Below are 20620 nucleotides of genomic sequence, written 5' to 3'. Positions count from 1 at the left end.
CGAAGCGCCTCGGAGGGGCCTGGTTGAATCATCCAAGCCCACGTTACGCTCTCCGAGGAGGGGCTGTGTCCTTTTTGTGTCGGCTGGGGCTTAACTCACGGTGGCCTCGATGCTACTTGATGCCTTAGCTCAGGTTGGGGTTACGGCCGCAATGCAAAACTGCTGAAGGAAACCACTTGCGCGTTGAACAAAGCTGTCTTAAGCAAAGGATCCAGCCAAATGATGTTCCCTTTGGTCTCCAGCTGTTCCCTCTGGTCGTAAGATCTGTGAGTCAGCTCTACTGTAACATAGCTTTTAAACAATAAATAACTACGCTTTCTCATCTAGCACATCATAATCTCTTGTGTCCATCCTGTACGCATGGACCATAAAACCTTCCCCCACCACAAAATGGCTGAGATGATCGTGTGGAGCATTCTGGAATCGACTGTCAGTGCGGATTAGATCGTCCTACAGTTAAAGATCAGTCTTTAAAAAAATAGGCACAACTTGAAGACAGCATCCAAACAGTGAGTGTGTCACTGCAGGATCTCCGTATCTTCAAACTCTGTAAAATACTAGTTTTAAGGTTGATCATGCAGCACTTGTATAACTCTAGTTAACTAGAATTTAGCCAAAGGTTTTTCTGATTTTTTTGGAAGCAGTTAGAAGTTACTGATGGTTTCAGAATCCTTCCCAAATGTACACCTTTTGTAGAAACCAAAACATGCAAACGTCTGTGGTGAAGGCGGAGTGGTCCAGAAAATATCATAGCCACAATAGCAGTCTGATTCTGTATACAGTCTTCTGATGGGAATGTTAAGCTGTATCTACTTATTAGGATACTCTCCGACAACGATGACTATATTATCTATCAAGTTTACGTGCTAATAGGAACCTTCATTGATTTAATTCCCATGAGAGTAGGTGGTTGCTAGTGGATTTGACACAAGAACGAAGCAAAACAGTTTTTGTAGTTATTTCCTTATTTAACATGTTTAAGCTGTGTCTTGTCTGCATAATTCTGCACTGGATCATAACAGATGTAGAAAAGATACATTGCACTCAAATCCAACAAATGCAAAGCAGTCTCCTGCTACAGGACAATGCTGGCAAGTAAATGGAATAGGCTATTTGGAAAATCTTGGGTCATGTGGCTAGTGGTTTTTTGTTTATCTGAAAGTGTGAAGGTAAATTTGGAATGTTATTATATTTGCATAACCTGGGGATGAGGTAATCCTTACTCCAGTAGAGAGTCCCTATTTTCTTGCAGGTTATATTGTTTGGAAAGGGGTTCACGCTAAAGTGAAAAGACTAATCTAGAAATAGGTTTTTCACGTGGTGGATTAAACCAGAAGAAGCAGAAACTAGTAAAGAATAAGCGCAACTGGTAAAACTCTAACACAATCCTAACCAAGCAGTGAAGTTTGACAGATATCTTGAACCTTTTGTAGCAGAATATATGGAGTAATTCATGATAATACCACTTTGTCTTTTTGAAGTATCTTTCAGCCAGCATTCATAAAGCATTTAACAAGTTTACTGATGAATTTATCTGCTAGTGCTGCTGTGAGTTAGGTTTCAATCTCGTAGTCACCCTAAACTTCCCTGGCTGCATTCCCTTCCATTCCCTTCCCTTGTACTGACCCTAGCACTCCTGCAAGTGATAAGTCAGATGAAGGAACTGATCCAGCTGAAAAATAATGGAGAAAAAACTTTTTTTTTTTTTTTTAATGCGATCAGTTGTTTGACCTGACTGATGTGGGACTGGAGACAGAGAAGAGCCTGTGTGCTTTTCCCATCTTCTCCTGCTCCATCACACCCCATCAGGAATCATGGACCAGTTCTCCTAATACAGGGAAATGCAGAATTGACAAGGCTCATAAGAATTAAAAATAACAAAAAAGTGAAAATGTTTTGATTTTTATCAGTGTTGTTGCAGTAGGTGTATCGAAACATCAATACTGAAAACAATGCTTGGGCATGACAAAGATTTTAGGAAATTATTTTAAATGATGTTCAGTGTACACTTAAGGGTTTTGGGATGCATATGCATGAGGAGATATGTTTGCACCATGGCCAGACATGGATTACCAGGAAGTAGATACAGTTTGGTGTCACCCTAAGAATGGGGACGCTATTGTGTCTGTCTTTGTAGAGACACAAGGTTAGAGACGATCATCATTCCTAGAACTGGCATTTGAAGCTGCTGAAAAGGGGTCAGAGCTGGACTGGAGATGGAGCTGGTCATCTAGATTGGACTAGACTGGACTACACTTGATGTGGGGGGGTTACAGCCCAAATGAATTTGGGAGAATGGGGCAGCCTTGTGTAGGCAGTTGCACAAATGTCACAAACTTTGCCTTGTATCTGATGCAGTTTGTAGGGAATGTATTTGATCGTTTCACAGTATTGCTCTACCTGTCTTTTTAAGTGGTGCAACTGTCAAACAGTGACTTTAGTTTGGCAGTGTACAGGATAATTCCCTACTGCATGAGGTAGAGATGCTTTTTTTTTATAGTCTTCATAGTCTTGATCAACTGAGCAGTGCTAGAACGGCTTAGCAGGAAATGGAATGTATGTTTTTGAAAAATTAATCTTTAAGTGCATGCCACATGGTGACAAGATTAGGGCACGTTTTAAATCATCATTCTTTCTTAGGTCTGGCAAAAAACATTGAAATTGTAGTGAGTCATTGTTTACTTATTTGGATCAGCGCAAAGACTTTTAGAACCAGGGCTATTTGTGGAAAACTTCTATAGCCTGTTGAAAAAAACTCTCACTGCTAATACCTTGTATTTAAATGGAGCAAAATATATTAAATTCCTGACTATATTATATGTTTTAGAAATTACTGTTTAAAATATAGTCTTTGTAAGAGTGGTAGTGTTGCAAAGTCAAACACTCAGAAGTCAGGGAATGTCAGAACAAAGGTACTGCGAACACATTTCCCACCAGTATTGCTCCTTTCCTATCCCTACAACCCCAACTCCCTTCCCTTGCATATTTGAAACTGGCTGCTTCCTTCTCCTGCCCCATCCTGGGCACAGCTATTGAGGTTATGGGGTGCTCAAGGTTCCTGGCACCAGGGTGCTTTCCTCAGCGAAGAGGAACAGCAGGGAGGAAAGTAATGTGAAGTGCTGAGATTCTGCAGAGAAATCAGCTGATGAGAGCTGACAGACTGCACATGCACAGGCATGAATGACGACTTTTGGAGATGTCTCACTTGGCTAAGAGTGGTAGATTTTATGGCCATGAGAAAATGTCAAGGGCAACTTCGCTACTTTCTTGAGAAATTTCTCATATTGGTTCCAAAAGGTTGAGGAAGCTGGGACAAAGTGTGTTTTTCCCCAAACTCCCTTTCTGAAATAGTTATTAATGAAAAGAAGAATCATCTTTACAAAGAAATCAATCTTAACTGCTAAGCAAAATGATGCTCTGAGTAATCTGACTTAGGTCTACTGTGGAGGGTATTTTCCTTTTTTTAACTTTGGCAAAGTGTTAATTTCAAATATTGTATGGTACATTAGAGGCAGGTAAGAGACTCTTGGATATTTTTTCCAGTACAGAGGGCGCTTTTTCTTTTTTTCTTTTTCATAAGGATGGTGTCTTATGAGGTACAAAGCATGGGTATCTTTAAAAGAAAGAAAAAAAGAAGATACACTGCAGCTAAAAGACCTTTCAGTTGTCTCATATTTTTCTCTCCTTTTTGGAGCCGTCATTTTTGCAGGATGTGTGCTGCTTGCTGCTCTCCAAAATAGTCACTATATCACTGCAAAAGTCTTAAGGAAAAAGGAAGAAATTTGAGTTTTCACTCTCTTTTCTTTTTGATTTGCAATTATTTTCTCAAGTCCTTTCCTTTAGGGTGTGTGGGGTTTGTTTGTTTGTTTGGGCTTTGGTAAAGAAGCGGCTCTTCAGGTTGTAATCAGGCTGTACTTCTAAGCACAAGAATTTGGGCTGAATGTCCATGGTTTAAATTCTTCCCAAATCTTGGGTTGTTCTGTCTAGTGGATTTCACTGTGTGCGTTTATAATCATAAACGGATGAGTTAAAAATGCTAGAAGGAAGATTGCCCAGCAGTTTTATTGCTGAGATTACCATGCAAGATCCTTGGAAGACAACATCTGCATGTGTTGTCTGTACAGAGATTGTCTTGAAAAACTGTAATGAATTTAGGCTGGAAATCCTCTAAGGGCTACCACAATGCAAATAAAAATGAGGAAACACCGCAACTTTAGTTGGCTTTTATCTAGTAGCTTTTATCTAGCTCTTTTATATAGTAGCTATGTTCTCTAAGCTATAGTTCATCCTCACTCTGGTTTTAAAATATTTTATTCATATGTATTAAATTTATTGTTCTGTTGATTTATTTTTTAGCTATTTTTATAGGTTTTAAACATGTCTTCTATGCATGTGTGTTAAAATTGAATTGCTGCGCTGTGAATGTATTTTTAGTGTTGTAACAGGAAAAGCATTCTAACTTTTTTTTAAATGAGCCATCATATGTATAATCAACTTGGTTAAAACTTCCTTCCTGGTAAGTGCAGCACTTCCTTTGCATCTGGATATGAGGGCGAGCAAGAAAAGCAGAACAGCTTAAACAAAGAATTTTTTGTGTGTATGGTCTTCCTTTAAAAAAATAGAAACTTCAAAACTTAAACAAATGAGTCGTCTTCAGCAATTCAGCCTTTATTTTATAAGCAGGTAATATTTCATTGTGTTTTGGCAATTATAAAGGTGTGGTCTACAGTTGTTTGCTTTCCGGAACTCGAAAAAAGAATTTTAGTTAGCATGTTATATTGTTTCAGTTTAAAATTGTATATTTTTATCCTCTTGTTTTGTTATCTGCTAAAGCATCATTGCATTGGTGTGCTTTAGTTTTTCAAGCAGTTTGAGAGATTTTATGTATAGAAAGCATGGTCTGAAAAAAATGTTCAGTATGTTGTTGTAATGTATTGTTAGTGAAGGAAAGCTCAACAGGCAGCTTGTGTGAGCATGTCCAATCAGCGTTGCTTTCCTCTTTTAAACTCTTGGTGAATAACTTCCACTTTAATATTGTTCAGTGGAGACTGATTGTGAGCAACACTATTTTTGTTTTTGAAAGCCAATAATAGAGTACTCGCATTCAAAGCTGGTTTACAGCTGTTTTAGGTGGGACTTGATGTATAGGGTAATAATGTCATCAGCTTATGAGTTTTTTCTTCTTTAACAAACTAATCGTTTATACTGGAAGCGCTTACTTCAAAATTGTTGGATGTTACCAGTCTGGTGAATTGACTTTTAAATAAAAGAAGCACATCTAAGGATACTAGGCTAGGATTTAGATGCATATTAAATATCCTTCTTAGGAAATACCACTGACTTTTGAATATTAAGGGAATTTTTTGGTATAAGTTCTTATTCTTCATCACTAAAAAGAGAGGCAAAGGAGAATGTGTATAGTTTCACCTCTATTCTGTCTACAGAGAAATTTCTTGTTTTGTTTTTTTCTGTGTTTCTTAGAGCTTGGTAGGATATCGTTCTGCTCATACACAGTAATGTGTCTTTTGATTTCTATGAAAATCCACTTATGATAATATCAACAGCATCAAAACAGAAGAGGCAGGAAAAGAATCAGTGTTCAATTAAATACAAGCAACAACAAATCAGTACGGCAAATACATAGTCAAACTGCTTATCCTCATAGCTTCCCTTGAATCTGGGAAGAAAGGCCGCTTAGGATCATAAATTATAAATCACTGTTTAAAAGCTCTATTTTAATCAGTTAATCATTGCTTCTCATTGTATTGGGTTTTGTATTGAATAGGTTAGATCTGAGATGGTTTATGTAAAACAACTATTTATAACCAATAATTAAGGGGAATGGGAAATACAAAAAGTATATAACAGGGTCCTGACTGGCCTCTGATTTTAACTAAGAAGAGCTTTAAAAAAAAGAGTAAAGAGAAATGTAAATGAGAAGGTAATTGAACATTTGTATGTTTTGCTAGATTTCTTCTGGCATGGAGTTGGGGGATTATGAACAGCCTGTTGTTATGAGAGAGGAGAACAAACGAAGGAGAAGAAGAATGAAACCTCATTGTACATCGAGTAATTTGTCTTCAATGGAACTGATATCTATTGAGTTCATTTTACCTACAAGCAATAAACATACTAAAGTACCGGAAATGATGTTACTTGAAATAGCTGGCAACTGTACAGTTGAGCAAATGAAAGCACAGATTTGGATGCGTGCAATAGAGATGAGCCAAACCACAGACTTCTACCATGCATTCACACCTGATCAGTTTATTCTCCAATATCAGAAGAAAGGGCAATGGTATGAAATTTATGATAAACATCAAGTATTACAGACATTAGACTGTATACTGTATTGGAAAGTGTTACAGAAAAAGATAGGCAAGATCTACGTTGTCCAGAAACAAAAACCATCAGAAGTAGTTCAGGAATTTCAACGACAGCTTAATGATTTAATTGGTTATGATGTCACTGATGTAAGCAATGTGCATGATGATGAACTAGAGTTTACCCGTCGCAGATTAGTCACTCCACGAATGATAGAGGTAGCCTGTAGAGATCCTAAATTGTATGCAATGCACCCATGGACTACATCTAAGCCACTCCCAGAATATTTGTTTAAAAAGATCACTAATAATAACATTTTCATAATCATACATAGAGGAACAACCAGCCAAAAAATTAAGGTGTCAATTGATGACACTCCAGATATGATTCTCCATAGTTTTTTCACAAAAATGGCAAAGAAAAAGTCTTTGATGGATATTCCTGAAGATAATAGTGAGCTGGATTTTGTTCTCAGGATTTGTGGCAGAGATGAGTACATTACAGGAGAGACACCAATTAAAAATTTTCACTGGATAAGACAATGCCTTAAGAACGGGGAAGAGATCCACCTTGTGTTAGACAATCCTCCTGACCCGAATGAGGATGAGGTTCAGAAGGAAGAGTGGCCGTTGGTGGATGACTGTACAGGAGTTACAGGGTATCACGAACAATTGACAATAGATGGAAAAGATCATGAGAGAGTCTTCACTATCTCTTTATGGGATTGTAACAGGAAATTTAGGGTGAAAATAATTGGCATTGATATCCCAGTTTTGCCAAGAAATACTGATCTCACTGTGTTTGTTGAGGCTAACATTCAACATGGGCAACAGCTCCTTTCGCAGAGGAGGACTTCTTCGAAGCCTTTTACTGAGGAGGTTCTGTGGAATATTTGGCTGGAGTTTGATATCAAAATCAAGGATTTGCCTAAAGGAGCACTCCTTAATCTTCAGATATACTGCGGTAAAGCACAAGGACTGTCCACAAAGGCTAACCTTCAGTCACATGAATCCCCCAACTCCGATTTGAAATGCAAAACTCAGCTTCTCTATTATGTAAATCTTTTGTTGATAGATCACCGTTTTTTGCTCCGAAGTGGGGAGTATGTGCTTCACATGTGGAAAATCCCAGGCAAAGGGGAAGAACAAGGAAGTATCAATGCAGACAAACTCACATCAGCAACTAATCCAGATAAAGAAAACTCAATGGCTATTTCCATTGTCCTGGACAAATATTGTCACCCAATTGCCTTGCCCAAGCACAGGATAACATCTGACCCCCAGGGGGACAGGACACGAGCTGAAATGCCCAACCAACTTCGCAAGCAACTTGAAGAGATCATAGCAACTGACCCACTTAATCCACTTTCTCCTGAGGACAAAGAACTGTTGTGGCATTTTAGATATGAAAGCGTAAAGCATCCCAAGGCATATCCTAAGCTGCTTAGCTCAGTGAAATGGGGACAACAAGAAATAGTGGCCAAAACATACCAGTTGCTAGCTAAAAAGGAGGTGTGGGATCAAAGCACTTTGGATGTTGGACTTACAATGCAACTTCTGGACTGTAACTTTTCAGATGAAAATGTACGAGCAATGGCAGTTCAAAAACTGGAAAGCTTAGAAGATGATGATGTTCTTCATTACCTTTTGCAGCTTGTGCAGGTAAGGTGTATTTGCATTCTTGAACTCTGGCTTCCAGGAATATTTGCATTATCACATAACTATTCCTATGTTAGTAAATGACCCTGTTTTTGAGGTCTTCAGTATTTAGTCAAAGCAGTGCTCGTTACCAAATTAACCCAAAACACACTTTGCATTTGCCTTTTGTCTATGTTCTTATCTTTGTGTTACAATTGCCTTGTCTTACAATTTGCATCTTGTGTCTGCAATAGTATATTTTTCTGGAATGGTCAATGTTAGCATAGCCGTGATGGGAGCACGTTCTAGCTGTGCTGTCTCTAACCCTGTTCATACCACATCTGGATCACATAGCACTGAAGAATTGTTGACTGGCTTTACCCGTGGTTTTGCCTTTATTTAGGTACGGGCTGGAAGCACAACAGAAAGAAAGGAAAAGCAGATGTTAATGGAGGCGAGGCCTGAAATAAATGAAATCTGGAGTTGAGTTTTATATTAAAATTGACAGTGTAGTTGCATAATATATGGCAATGCCTTCAATCTTGTACTGTTAAGGGGACCACATTTATCTAGAAACTTCTAAAAAGCTTTAAAAAGTAAATAAAGGGTTGTTATGACTCTGTATTTAAGATTAATTCATTCCGAGAAATTACGTGAAAAACTGTGTTTTTAATGGAAATGAACCACAGCTCTATCTAGCTGAAGTGCTTTGTGTGTGGTCTCCTGACAGACAGATGAAACATCTGAAAAGTTTGGGCCAGTTATACATGAGAATTGGTTTGTTGGCTTTTCATAAAATGATACCGGAGCTGGGCAGCCTGTCAGCGGCCACGTCAAGCCTGATGGCTGATAAAAGGTGTCCCACTGCTCTTCTCCATGGTGAACACGTCCCCTGAAGCAAGGCCACCCTGCAGGCTTCCCAGACCTGACAGGCCTCTGGTTCCTGTGGAGGGGCTGTCGTCCCACCGAGCCAGCAAGACTTTCATCGGAGAATCAAAGGACAGGATCGGCATTGGAAAAAAAAAAAAAAAAAGGAATTGCTGCAGCCTGGGAACCTGTGGGATGGGACTTTTAATTTGTTCAGAGAGAGCCCTGCTTCCTAGGAAAATGAAGTTAGTCAGCTCAGCTTTGATTTTGAAGCACTTCTGTAGTGCTTTAAAGTAGCCTTTTTAGCCTTGTCTTTGCTTGCTTGAAGATTAGGCTCCCCAGGCAGAATTTATGCACTTATGCATGAACCAAAGCAACCACAGTGGTTACCTCATTGGACCTCCCATGTAGCTGCTACTATATATATTCTTGGTGGTGAGCTTGTGCCGTATAGATGTGGCTCAGCAATTTTATTCACTTTTATATCCTAATTAGGGATTTGTGGTGGTGATTGGTTGATATGTAAGTGCATAAGAGAAGAGGTGAATTTTTTTTCATTTGTTTTTTTAAATTATTTATTCCCAGGAAATATAATTTGAGAAAATTTTACAAAGAATAAATCTCTCTAAAAGTAAATTAAACAAACTAGAGCAGCATAAAGTCATAGCAGTTTAATTTCACTTATCATTTTTAGTAAGAAATTATTCCCCAAATTTGAATCCCCAAACAGGCAAAAATGCTAGAGCCCAGCCTTTTCCTCTGCTGCTGCTTTGTCTCTTCTCCCATGGCTAATTACAGCGCATAGGCCGTTGCTGTCCTGCAGCAAAGTGTTGATACCACCGTATATTTGAAAACCCATTTTTTTCAGAGAATGGAAGTCAGGCTGCTCTGAATGGACACATTTGAAATGCTTCCTCTGAAAACGGTCATCACCTTTTACATGCGTGACTTCAAGAAAGCTTTATGGCTTATTTCACTGTGCATAGGATATTCCCAGTTCTACCTCCCAATAGAGTCAGAAATCAAACATTTTATTTCTCCCCAGGTTTGTCCCAAATAGAAGTAGTCATACCATAAAAAAGCCTGAGCAGCTTGTCGGAAAGGTCTGTGGTTCTCTGTGCAGTTAATAAAACATGGAAAGGATAGTTAAAATGCAACAAAATCCCGTTGTAAAACAAATGTCAGTAAAAAAGGCTGAACTGCTTGTATATGGCAGTGAGTAAAGCTCTTCTACGGGTGAATTGACAAGGCCAAGGTACATGTGGGGACCCTGATGAAGTGCTAGGAGACTTCCCTTAATTGCTAGCTTTTATTGTTGGTATTCAAGTGTTGAAATTTGCCTCCATGGGGAGAAAAGAAAAATGGAGTTGACTCTTTTAAATAATTATTTCTAAACCTTAAGCATCATAAGGATATTCATAATACATTTTTCTAGTATTCTTTTATGTTAAAATATATTTACAGCCCTAATTAAAGGATGTTTATTTTGTAGCAATGGCCTGTTGTTTGGCTGTATTTCATTCTTAAATTGTTTTTCAGAGGTATGCACTGAGAATCTTCAGCAAAACATATACCAGAATGAGGTTTTTAATAGGCTTTTTTGGAACTGTAAGCAAATCCTTTTACATTTAAGTAATAATCATTGGCTTTTAGGTGCCTTATTGCAGTGAAAAGTAATTTTTATTTAAAAAAAACCCTCATACCTCCTAACCTCCTGCACAAAGTAAAATAATCCATATATTTGAAAACCAATTTATGCTTGTGAGTTTTGACTATTTTTGCTAAATATGATGCTGTTGCTTGGTGAAATGAGATAGACGGTCTTGCAGAGATGGTCAAGACAGCTCTTGCAGAATTATGGTAGTGGAGAAGCGCAAGTCCGGTGCTTGGCATTCTTGCCTGTTCCTTAGTCAGTGTTTGGAAACAAGTTTTTGTAGTGTTTTTATAAGTTTGTTCATTCTAGAAGGTTGACTGAAAAAACTTGATTTTTTTTTCTTTTTTTTTCTGTTGAATAAACCCACAAGAAGATTTACATTTTAAGAGTAGCACTGATACTTTAATAACAAAAAAGACAGCTGTGTGCTGCCATACTTTTAAGCATTTATACAACCCCGTGATTAGTTCGATGAATTTAGCAGACTTCTGCTGATGGCATGGTTGCTTCTTAGCAAGCTGCAGACCACAGTAATCTTGAAAGAGCCATTATATTTTGTTGAATAACTATCAGTAGAGGTTTGCGTACTTTGGTGCTTCTGAAAGCTGAGCGTACTGTATGCAGCGGGTGGCTCTCTGCACACCCCTTTGTTTTTCCTTAGTCTCCCTGTGTGTCACTTCCTCGTCTCCCTCTAGTGCCAGAACCGAAAGCCGTTTACCACCCCACTCTGTCCGTGCAAGGCATTTTGTGGCTCTGCTCCAGAGATTGCTTGCTTCTTATTTCTCTTCCCCTGTCATGGGATATACATGTATACCATTCTCCCCCTTAGTCTTAATATGATCCTCCTACAAACTCGAATGCCCCGAGCAGACAGCAATTGGAAACGAGATGCATGAGAAACCTCCCCTGGAATGGACAAATTCCCCCTCATATCCCACTACCTGAAAGTGTGATAGCTTTTTTTGTAGACAAACTCACTTGGTTATTGGGGGGCAGGAGGATATAACAACAAAAAATTCTAATCCTGAAGCTTTAAAAAAATTGTTGACTTTTTGTTTCCACCCTTTTTTGGCAATAGCTTTGAAATATCTGTGGGCTTGGGTGGAGGGGAGGGGCTGTTGGAAGAGAAAAAATACATCTGTGCTCATAGAGTTGTTTTAAAAAAAAAAAAAAAGCTCTACTGAAGTCCTGCTCTTAATAGGACTCCATTAATACAGGAATGTATCAGGGCCTTTAGTCTATTTTGTGGTACATTTAGGGGCTAAAGGCCAGAATGCTTGAAATTATGTGCACTGCAAAGCTGCTACTGTATGCTGTGCGTGGTGCTGTTAATGGTAGGGAACCAGGTATTAAACCATGGTGTCTGAGTCTTAAAGTTGTGAATATTGTCAAAAAAATTGTTTTTAATTGAAATTTTTGATTAAAAGACAATTACAAATGAAAAATTCATTTGACAATAATCTTTTCAAGCATTCTCTGAGCAAATCATCTACAAACTATTTTCTAGTCTTGCTCTTTTTCATTACAGCCTGCCAAGACTGCCTGAGAAGGATATTGCTTTGTTTCACTAACATACATGAGCTCAAATTGGTCTCGCTGGCTAGTTCCGGTATTGCTTTCATTTGTCACATTAATAATATATCTGAAGAGAACCTGTCACAAATAAAAAGTGCTTGTTAAATCAAATACAAAGAAACATTGCTTTGTTTTCTCAACTTTCTGCTTTCTCAAAAGACCTCTACTTTGTTATACTGTTTCTCCTCCTGCAGCAAAGTGGTCTGTAGATGTCATCTGTAAATTTTAAGTGCAACAGGATCTTAAATATGTTAATAGCACTTGTCTTCTACTTTTGTATTCTTCAGGCTGTGAAATTTGAGCCGTATCATGACAGCGCGTTAGCCAGGTTTCTGCTAAAACGAGGTTTGAGAGTAAGTACTTCAAAATATAGTCAAGTTATGTTAAAGCTACTGGCATTATGAAAACCCTTTCTCAAGAAATTGCCATGCATGCTAATTCTAGTGTTTTTCTCCTCCTCTAGAACAAAAGAATTGGTCACTTCTTATTTTGGTTTTTGAGAAGCGAGATTGCGCAGTCTATGCACTACCAACAGAGGTTTGCTGTGATCCTAGAAGCCTATCTTAGGGGCTGTGGGAAAGCAATGCTGCAGGATTTCATGAAACAGGTTCAAGTAATTGAATTGCTGCATAAAGTCACAATGGAGATAAAATCAGTTTCTGCAGAAAAGTATGATGTCACTTCTCAAGGTATTTACTCACTGGCATTTCTTCTTTTGTGATACTGTTGCATTTTTTTTTCCTCTGTGTGTGAAAACCTAGGCAGAAAATTACTGTTTATTTAGAAAATTCTTGCATAATTTACTGTAAAAGAGCATCATTATTACTTACAAATTGCCAGTGTAGGTTGATAGGGGTTGAACCAATAATACATTTGTTTGCCCTTTCCTCCCCAAAGCGGGGAAATGTATCAATATTATAGACACCTTGTACAACCCTGTGCTTTGGCTGATCTTGAACTCTTATGCCATGCAACTGGGAAGTGCTCAGTTAAGATCTTGTACGTAACCCTTAGCTGAATGCCAGCACTGAAAAAAGAAACAACCTAGAACACAAATATTAACAGGAAATAAAGAGAAAAAGTGACATTTGCCAAGAAACACAGCCTTACCCTAAACAGTCACTAAAACACTCTTGGCAGTAAGACTGAGGAGGAGTCCAGTACAGTCTCTGCTAGCCCAAAAAAAGTAGCTTGTGGATCGGCAGTGAATATACAGAGCACATCTTTGGTGCTTTGCAATGTGACGAGCGGGAGTCCCGTGAGACACAAATGTGGTATTGTTATTTCCAGTTCCTGTAAGCACTGCTTTGGAGGCCACATTAGGGTTGTGCAATGACTATTTACCTCTGTGTTTTTCTACTTTTTTTCTTTCCTTAAGAACTTGTTTATCATCATTCCTAATTGTTGCTTGGAGTTAGGAGTAAGAAGGAGAAAACATATGACACCATTCAAGTTCCAAAAGCTGTAGAGAGAGAGACCAGCTCTTCTTATGAGTTCAGGCTAATATGTCCTAGGCCATGAAGTCCTTGGCTCAGAAAGTCGTTCCTGCTCTGGTTACTTAGAGGTGAATGTGGTGGTATTCAGGATGCAGGTGCTCTTACAGACTTTGTCTGGAGAAGTGTATAGTCCCCTGAGGAGCTGACTGTTGTACTTACTGGCTCTTAAGAGATATTATTTGTGGTTGGAAAAATTATCGGATATTTGTCAAAAATGAGGTATAAACACAGATCATTGGGTACTCTCTTTAGTCTTTCATTAAAATTGTTAATGTAGCTTTAAAAATACACTTTATATAGTCATGTAGAAGAAATCTAAATGAAGTATGCATTTATTCTTCAATATATAATATGATATCATTTATCTTATGGGGTGATTTAGGGAATTTATTAAACCTCCATATGAAATATTCTTTCTAAACAGCATTTTAAATTTATCTGTAAGTGCTGTTTAATATAAACATATGTGGGCAGAATCCCACTTTTTGTAAAGCAACCTACAGCTGTTGCAGATGTACGTGTCTGTACTGGCAATGGTTTCCATAATACATTACTTTTGAAGAGGATGAGGGAAAAGAAGATAAGTTTGACGAGAAAACAGTCACATTAACACCCACCAGATTTTGAAGTTAAGTAATCTTTGTATGTAATATACAGCAGAACGTTGAAAGATTACTTATATAATTGACATTTTCACTGAATAAGGCTTCCTGAAACTATGGAGTGTCCTGCTAATGATATATCTAATTCAATTTATGCTCAGATTACTGAGAATATGATTTTTCCTACAGGCAGCCTTTGCTTGTTAAATCTTTAAAAACGTATTTCCTCAATTTTCTGCTTTAGTATATTGCTACTTCTTTGCTCTAGCGTTTCCAATATTCATACATATTTATACTTTTAGTCTGAATGTATTGGACTGTTGCATTTTAGTCTTTCATGCAGTCTCATCCAATTTTTGTATATATTTTTCTTCTTCCACTATTTGTGGATTTTTTTTCTTTAATAAATTCCCTCCTGTTAGGTCCATAGTAGTCTAGTAGCAATCATGCTCTGAAGATGTTTCTCTCACTTTTCATGTAAGCTCTTTGTTTATATCTAAACATAGCAAGTGATCAGAAATAAATAAATTCTTAAGATCATAATATTACCAGCTTATATAAGGTTGTCTGCTTTCATCACCACTCTGTTAGATGATCTCTCTTCCAAATATGTCTGTGCAGCTGTTTCTTCTCTTAATATAAATAACACTTTGTTCTTAAGCTAGATCAACTTGGAAATATTTTTAGCAAACACTTTCAGTTGTATTTTAAGATCAGCTAATTCCTAATCTTTACTAGCTTCAATTGTTTGTTATACAACTTCCAAATTACATTGTCTGAGATAATTAGAAGAATTATTGAAATCAAGCTATTTGTATCCAGAGCCTGTTGCCTAGCAAATTAGTAATTACATTTTAGGAAGTTATTTCATGGCTTAGTTTACTACAACCTAGTTTTGGTTTGGTTTGCTTTGGTTTGAGGAAAGGTATCTAATTATAATGTTCACTTATTAGCTCCTATAATTTGCTGTCAGAATTTTTTTACCGGAATGGATATTGCATCAGTCTCCAGGCATTTCTAGGTAGTTCTTTTCTAAAAGCCTTTAAGATAGGTGTCACATTTGTGTCCTCTGATTTCTCAGGTAATTCTCCTGGCTTGACTGACTTGAGTTGATAGCAGATTTTTTCCTCATTTAAAATATTCTTTTCCTCTTCATATTTTTTCTCCAGGAATACTTCTACACATATTTGCAGTGTTTTATCGCCTATGCTATGTAGTTGTAATTTATTTTTGAATAGTGTTCAGTTCTTTGTCCTAAAACAGTAATAGCAAGTGTATTGCTTATGTGGCTAATGCCCACTAGCTGGGTTGAACAAAGTGTATCATATATAGTATTATGTATATTGTTTTACGCTGAAGATTCAGAAGCCTGCAGGTTTTATGAATGAAAATGCTCTACAGATTCAGTTTATATATGGATATTAAAAATCTTGTTCATATAAATAAATGGCAAATGTTACTTTTATTGGACTATGAGATTAACAAGGCTGAAATATGAAACAAGTTTTAGAAGGATAGGAAATTCAGTATATCTATAGTTGGAGTCCTTATGATCACAGTATAATTGATGCCGCGTGTTCAAAAGCTATGAGTCAGGCTGCAAGAACAATAAAGTAGGTTAAAATAAGATTGGAAAATGTTAGGTGCTTTAATTGCCTTCTACTTCTGAGTCTTTGGGGTGAAGAGTTCAAGATCTCCTTGGCAGTTATAAGGGTAAAATATTTCTTTTGTGTATTGTTCTGTGTTTTGTTTTGTTTTTTGAACGAAAGGTGACATTTTAATATAATCTCCTAAACCCCTGGAGATGGAGCGTTAAGAACACCACCAAGCACTGGTAGCACTGTATAGTGGGCTCATTACTTGTGTGGTGCTTGAAGACGTTAACCTCAGGTGTCTGAAACAAGCCGAACCGTTCATAGTGCAAGTTAAAGTTAAGAGTTTTTCTCCGCTTTTCAAACTGAGAGAACGTGAGGAAAGCAATTTAAAAAGTAGCTAACCTGAGGATTTTTTTAGCTAAATCATGATGCTTAACGGATTTGATTAGCTGTAACTCTTTTCCTTCCAAATTTGATTCCAATGGGATTTCTTACTTGCAATTGCAGTTATCACACAACTTAGGCAAAAGCTTGAAAAACTACAGAACAGCAAACTTCCAGAAAGTTTTAGAGTCCCATATGATCCTGGGCTAAGAGCAGGAGCCCTAGTGGTAAGTACATTTGAGTTTCTACAAATGCTGTTTGAAACATCTCTTATCTGCAAGTATGTTTCATTTGCTAAAAGTTTTTGCTAATATCTAAAGATCTTGCTTTTGTTTGCCTTGAGATTCTTGCCTGTGGATGTACCTTATTTCGCAGTGAATACTGTGGCATTTCTTGGCTTCAATAAGTCTTTGTTCCCAAAGCTAAAAGCATTTTTCCGAATGCAACTGTGTGCCACCTTGCACTAAAAAATACAACAACCCATAAAATCCTAATTTTTAAATGGCAGTTACGATTTTTCCATTAATTTAATCCAGGATTTAACCAGGCAACTGACTTTTTTTGCATTAAAAACCTGTATAAAACTGCTTTAACTGATTTTTGGTCTCTGTTCCTCCAGTTACTTTCTTTGTCTTATCCTGATTCACATCTGTCATTAAGGTTTAGGTATGGACCTTGGTCTTACTGACAAAAATGTCTATTGTAGCTATTTCTGAAAGAAACAATTCCTGTTTCTAAAGAAAAAAATTTCCTTCTTAAAGGAAGCAATTGAAAGTAGCTATGTCCAAAGTTAGATGAGCTAACGCCTACTCTTTTTTTCTTTACTTACATGAACAAAAATGTTTGCAATAACAAGATATATTGGTGAGCTTTCATTTCATCTTCATTCCAACAAATGTTAATTGTCCATAAAGTTAAAATCCTTGTAGACTGAAATTTGACTGGTCTAAACCAATATTTGAGGCAAAATCAGTGTTTCTAGTAAATTCAAAGATTTAGCAACCTCTTTTCTTTTTTTGAAAAAGAGATGGTAAAAACTGTTTTCTTTTAAACTACAAGCTCAGAATCTCAGTCTGTGAGACAGGTATTCCAAAATACTCTTTTCTGATGTCATTGATTGTCCGCTCTCAAACGCTCATTCGTGAAGTTGCTCTTACTGTTTTAGGTGGCTTTATTGTACATAGTAATGTTTGACAATGAACCAGGGATTCAAGAATAGAAAGTATTACAGTATATACCACATTTGTATTAGACAGAGAAAACATTTGCAGTAATGCAATTTTAGTAGTTTCAATGCTGAATTTCTCAAGATTAAAAATGTAATAAAACTAAGTGAGGTTTTATCTGTTATTTTATGAATGACTGTGTTGAATTACTTCCACAAATGCCATTGAATTTGACTGAATGGAGGGAGTTGAATAGAATCAAGCAGTCTGGGATCTGAGTCACTCTTATCCAGATCACTAGAAGTCATGGGAGAGGATGATGTGGTAAATTGCATTGGGCAACTCTTATTTTCCTGTTTTGCAAAACAGCTATCAAAGGGCTGTTGGGAGCTTTCATATTTGCCAGTGATGTCAGAATCTCTTATTCCTAGTTTTCAAGTTCTTTCAGCCTGAACCAGATTTACAAGCTAAATCCAGTTTCAGAGAGTCAAGGTGGGCTTTTTCCAGCTCCTTTATTATGGACAGCATTAAAAGTTTGCAGGTTCAGAGGCTTCATGTGGCAAGTGAATGCCATTCTTTACACATGCTTTAAGTGTTTTTCCTGTGGTATAACTGCTTGGACGCTGGATATATGATTGGAAGCAGCTCTATAGCTGATGCTTAAAAAGGTTAGTTGTGTTGATGCTGGAGTACAATGCCTAACAATAAATTTATCTTTCACAGATAGAAAAATGCAAAGTAATGGCATCCAAGAAGAAGCCCCTCTGGCTTGAATTTAAATGTGCAGATCCCACAGCTCTGTCAAATGAAACCATAGGCATTATCTTCAAACATGGAGATGACCTCCGACAGGACATGCTTATTTTACAGGTATGATAGCTGAAATGCTATATTGAATGTCTAAAATGAATAATGTAAACAAAATTTATATTTAAAAAACTTTTTACTTTGCAGAAGTGTGTGTATGTTATCCTTATTGTCCACATAAAATATGAGGTCTTTCATTTGTTAAATTGTGCATGACAGTGGCTGACATCAAAACTGGATTTTCTTTTCTATACTACAGTTTTCTGTATTACTGTTACCCTGTTCTCTCCTGCCGCATTCACACTTTGGTGGTCTAGAGAAAGAATATGTTATATAGCACAAGATGGCCTGTTTTTCTGATGAAGAATTTTTCTCATTTATTTATGTATTGGATGAAGTTACAAAATAAAAACAAAGTGGTAGGTAGCATCACTCTGGTAATATTTCACTGATTGCTCAAACAAACTAGTTTATTAGCACTTTGGGGGATATTTATGGAAAAAAGGTGGACGTACCTGCTAATGTGTTGAATCTCTGCTCGTGTAGAAATCATAAAAGATATTTTTTAAGTAGAGATTGCCTAGACACAGGACAGATGAGGAAATATAAACCCTGGTTCTCTAACTGATAATATAGAATGGCTGCACACTTTCTGTGTTTCTTTCTTAATCTGTAAAATAGACAAGTAAGTTTAGCTTCATCTCAGAAATCTAGGTAGGGTTATTTGTGTGAATAATAATAATTAATGCACAAACAACTTGAAATAACTTAAAGTGTATATATTTGTTTTTACAACTAGATTCTTCGAATTATGGAATCCATCTGGGAAGCAGAATCTTTGGACCTTTGTTTGTTACCATATGGTTGTATTTCTACTGGAAACAAAATAGGTATGAGATCACACTTAATGCAATTAGAAACTCAGAATACCATAGTTACAGAAGTTGTGTATAGGAGAACTATTCCAGTATAGACTGTGGTCCCGAGATGAATGGCCACTTCTCAAGCCTTTGGTGAGCAGTCTTCAGTAGTGTCTTGGCAGTGTTTTCTGCCCTTCTGAATGGGTGTCCTCTTATTGTTAGATTAACTAAACTGACAGTGGTTCCTGAGCAGGATCCAAACAGTTGGTCTTGCAATAAATTTACCTTTAATAACAATATTTGGTATGAAAATTTGGTGAAAGCAAATTACTTATTCAAAATATATTTTAATGTATTGATAAGAATAAAATAGAAAAAAGGGTTAAAATAGCAAAACATTTATGGTTTTTTCTGACCAGAACTTCATACTCCATACTACCAAACTATGTAGAAGCAACTGCACTACTCAACACATGTGCGGGCAATATTCCTCAGTGGGCATAGTTCCTGCAGCACAAATGATCAATTTTCCAGACTTCATGGTGAGAGAGATCAAAGAGTTGCTTAAAAAGCTTCCTGGAGAGCAGTGTGATGATGTGTAGAGCAACCTGATCAGGTATGGAGGAATCAGTTTAGATCTGTTAAAGCCAAACTGATATCCAATTCGTACATCCTGATGGCTCCAAACTGATTCTTCATATATTATGCACATTCACATTGTGTCTACGTTATCCCAGTTTCCTAGTATCTAGATAATGCAGAATTGACAGTAGAGTCAATTATGCTGACCAGTTCTTGAACAACTGGCTGGAGGAAAGCCTCCTAGGTTTACAAAAATGGGCCATCCCCAGAGCTATTAAGCTATTGTGCTGAAAAAATGCTTTGGCTCTTATAAACCAGTGTCTTAATGAGACAGGTTTGCAAGTACAGATCTGCAATTTACCCAAAGCTTGAACATGTGTAAAAATTAGCAAGTTTGTTAAGTCCTGTCACCTGTGTAGCAGGCAGTGTGATAGTAACTGCATGGATTGATAAAACAATGATTAAAATAAATACTGCCACAGATCTCCCATGCTCACCAGTTTTTTAGTTCTCTCTTTTTTTCTGCAATATATTTGGCTTTATGTATAGAAGAACAATGAACTGAGTCCCAGTAAAATTAAGGACTCTTTTTAATATATATCTGTAACATACTTCCTCTCTAAAATACATTGCCACATAAAATTTTTATCATTCATTCTTTTGGCTTCAAGATTTCTCAGCAATGCAGAAAACCCAAATTCACTGATAAAACACTACACAGTATGACAAAAAAGAGTTTTCTCGCGACAGGATGCAAGGCAACAGGCACAAACTGAAACACAGGCAGTTCCATCTGAACATGAGRAAAWACTTYTTCACKGTGAGGRTGACAGAGCRCTGGMACAGGTTGCCCAGAGAGGTGGTGGAGTCTCCTTCTCTGGAGATATTCAGAAGCCGCCTGGATGGGATCCTGTGCAACGTGCTCAGGGTGACCCTGCTTGAGCAGAGGGTTTGGACTAGGTGATCTCCAGAGGTCCCTTCCAACCTCAACCATTTTGTGATTCTGTGATTCTTTTTCCTAATATAAGTGCTTTCAAATTAAATAGTATTGATCAAATTCTAATAATAAAG

At 37.2% G+C, this 20620-nt stretch overlaps 1 protein-coding gene across 4 annotated transcripts in view; it reads left to right on the top strand.

Annotated features, from left to right (window-relative positions):
- The first annotated feature begins 28 nt into the window (after positions 1-28).
- PIK3CG (phosphatidylinositol-4,5-bisphosphate 3-kinase catalytic subunit gamma) overlaps positions 29-20620 on the top strand; it is a 32062-nt gene continuing 11470 nt past the window's right edge. The window contains exons 1-7 of one of the 4 annotated variants that reach the window (XM_026059013.1): positions 29-266; positions 5970-7985; positions 12345-12410; positions 12521-12746; positions 16258-16361; positions 18024-18170; positions 18907-18997. In XM_026059013.1, coding sequence (XP_025914798.1) covers positions 5982-7985; positions 12345-12410; positions 12521-12746; positions 16258-16361; positions 18024-18170; positions 18907-18997 — 2638 coding nt within the window. In that variant the 5' untranslated portion in view covers positions 29-266; positions 5970-5981. Of the gene's footprint in view, positions 267-287; positions 510-4352; positions 4684-5969; positions 7986-12344; positions 12411-12520; positions 12747-16257; positions 16362-18023; positions 18171-18906; positions 18998-20620 lie in introns of those variants that run through there. The other 3 variants (XM_026059014.1, XM_026059015.1, XM_026059012.1) reach the window with 3 other exon arrangements.

The sequence above is a fragment of the Apteryx rowi genome, unplaced genomic scaffold, assembly GCF_003343035.1.
Source record: "Apteryx rowi isolate R43461 unplaced genomic scaffold, aptRow1 scaffold_151, whole genome shotgun sequence".
NCBI lineage: Eukaryota > Metazoa > Chordata > Aves > Apterygiformes > Apterygidae > Apteryx > Apteryx rowi.
The sequence above is the reverse complement of the archived record's forward strand: the minus strand, read 5'-3'. Positions and strand labels throughout refer to the sequence as shown.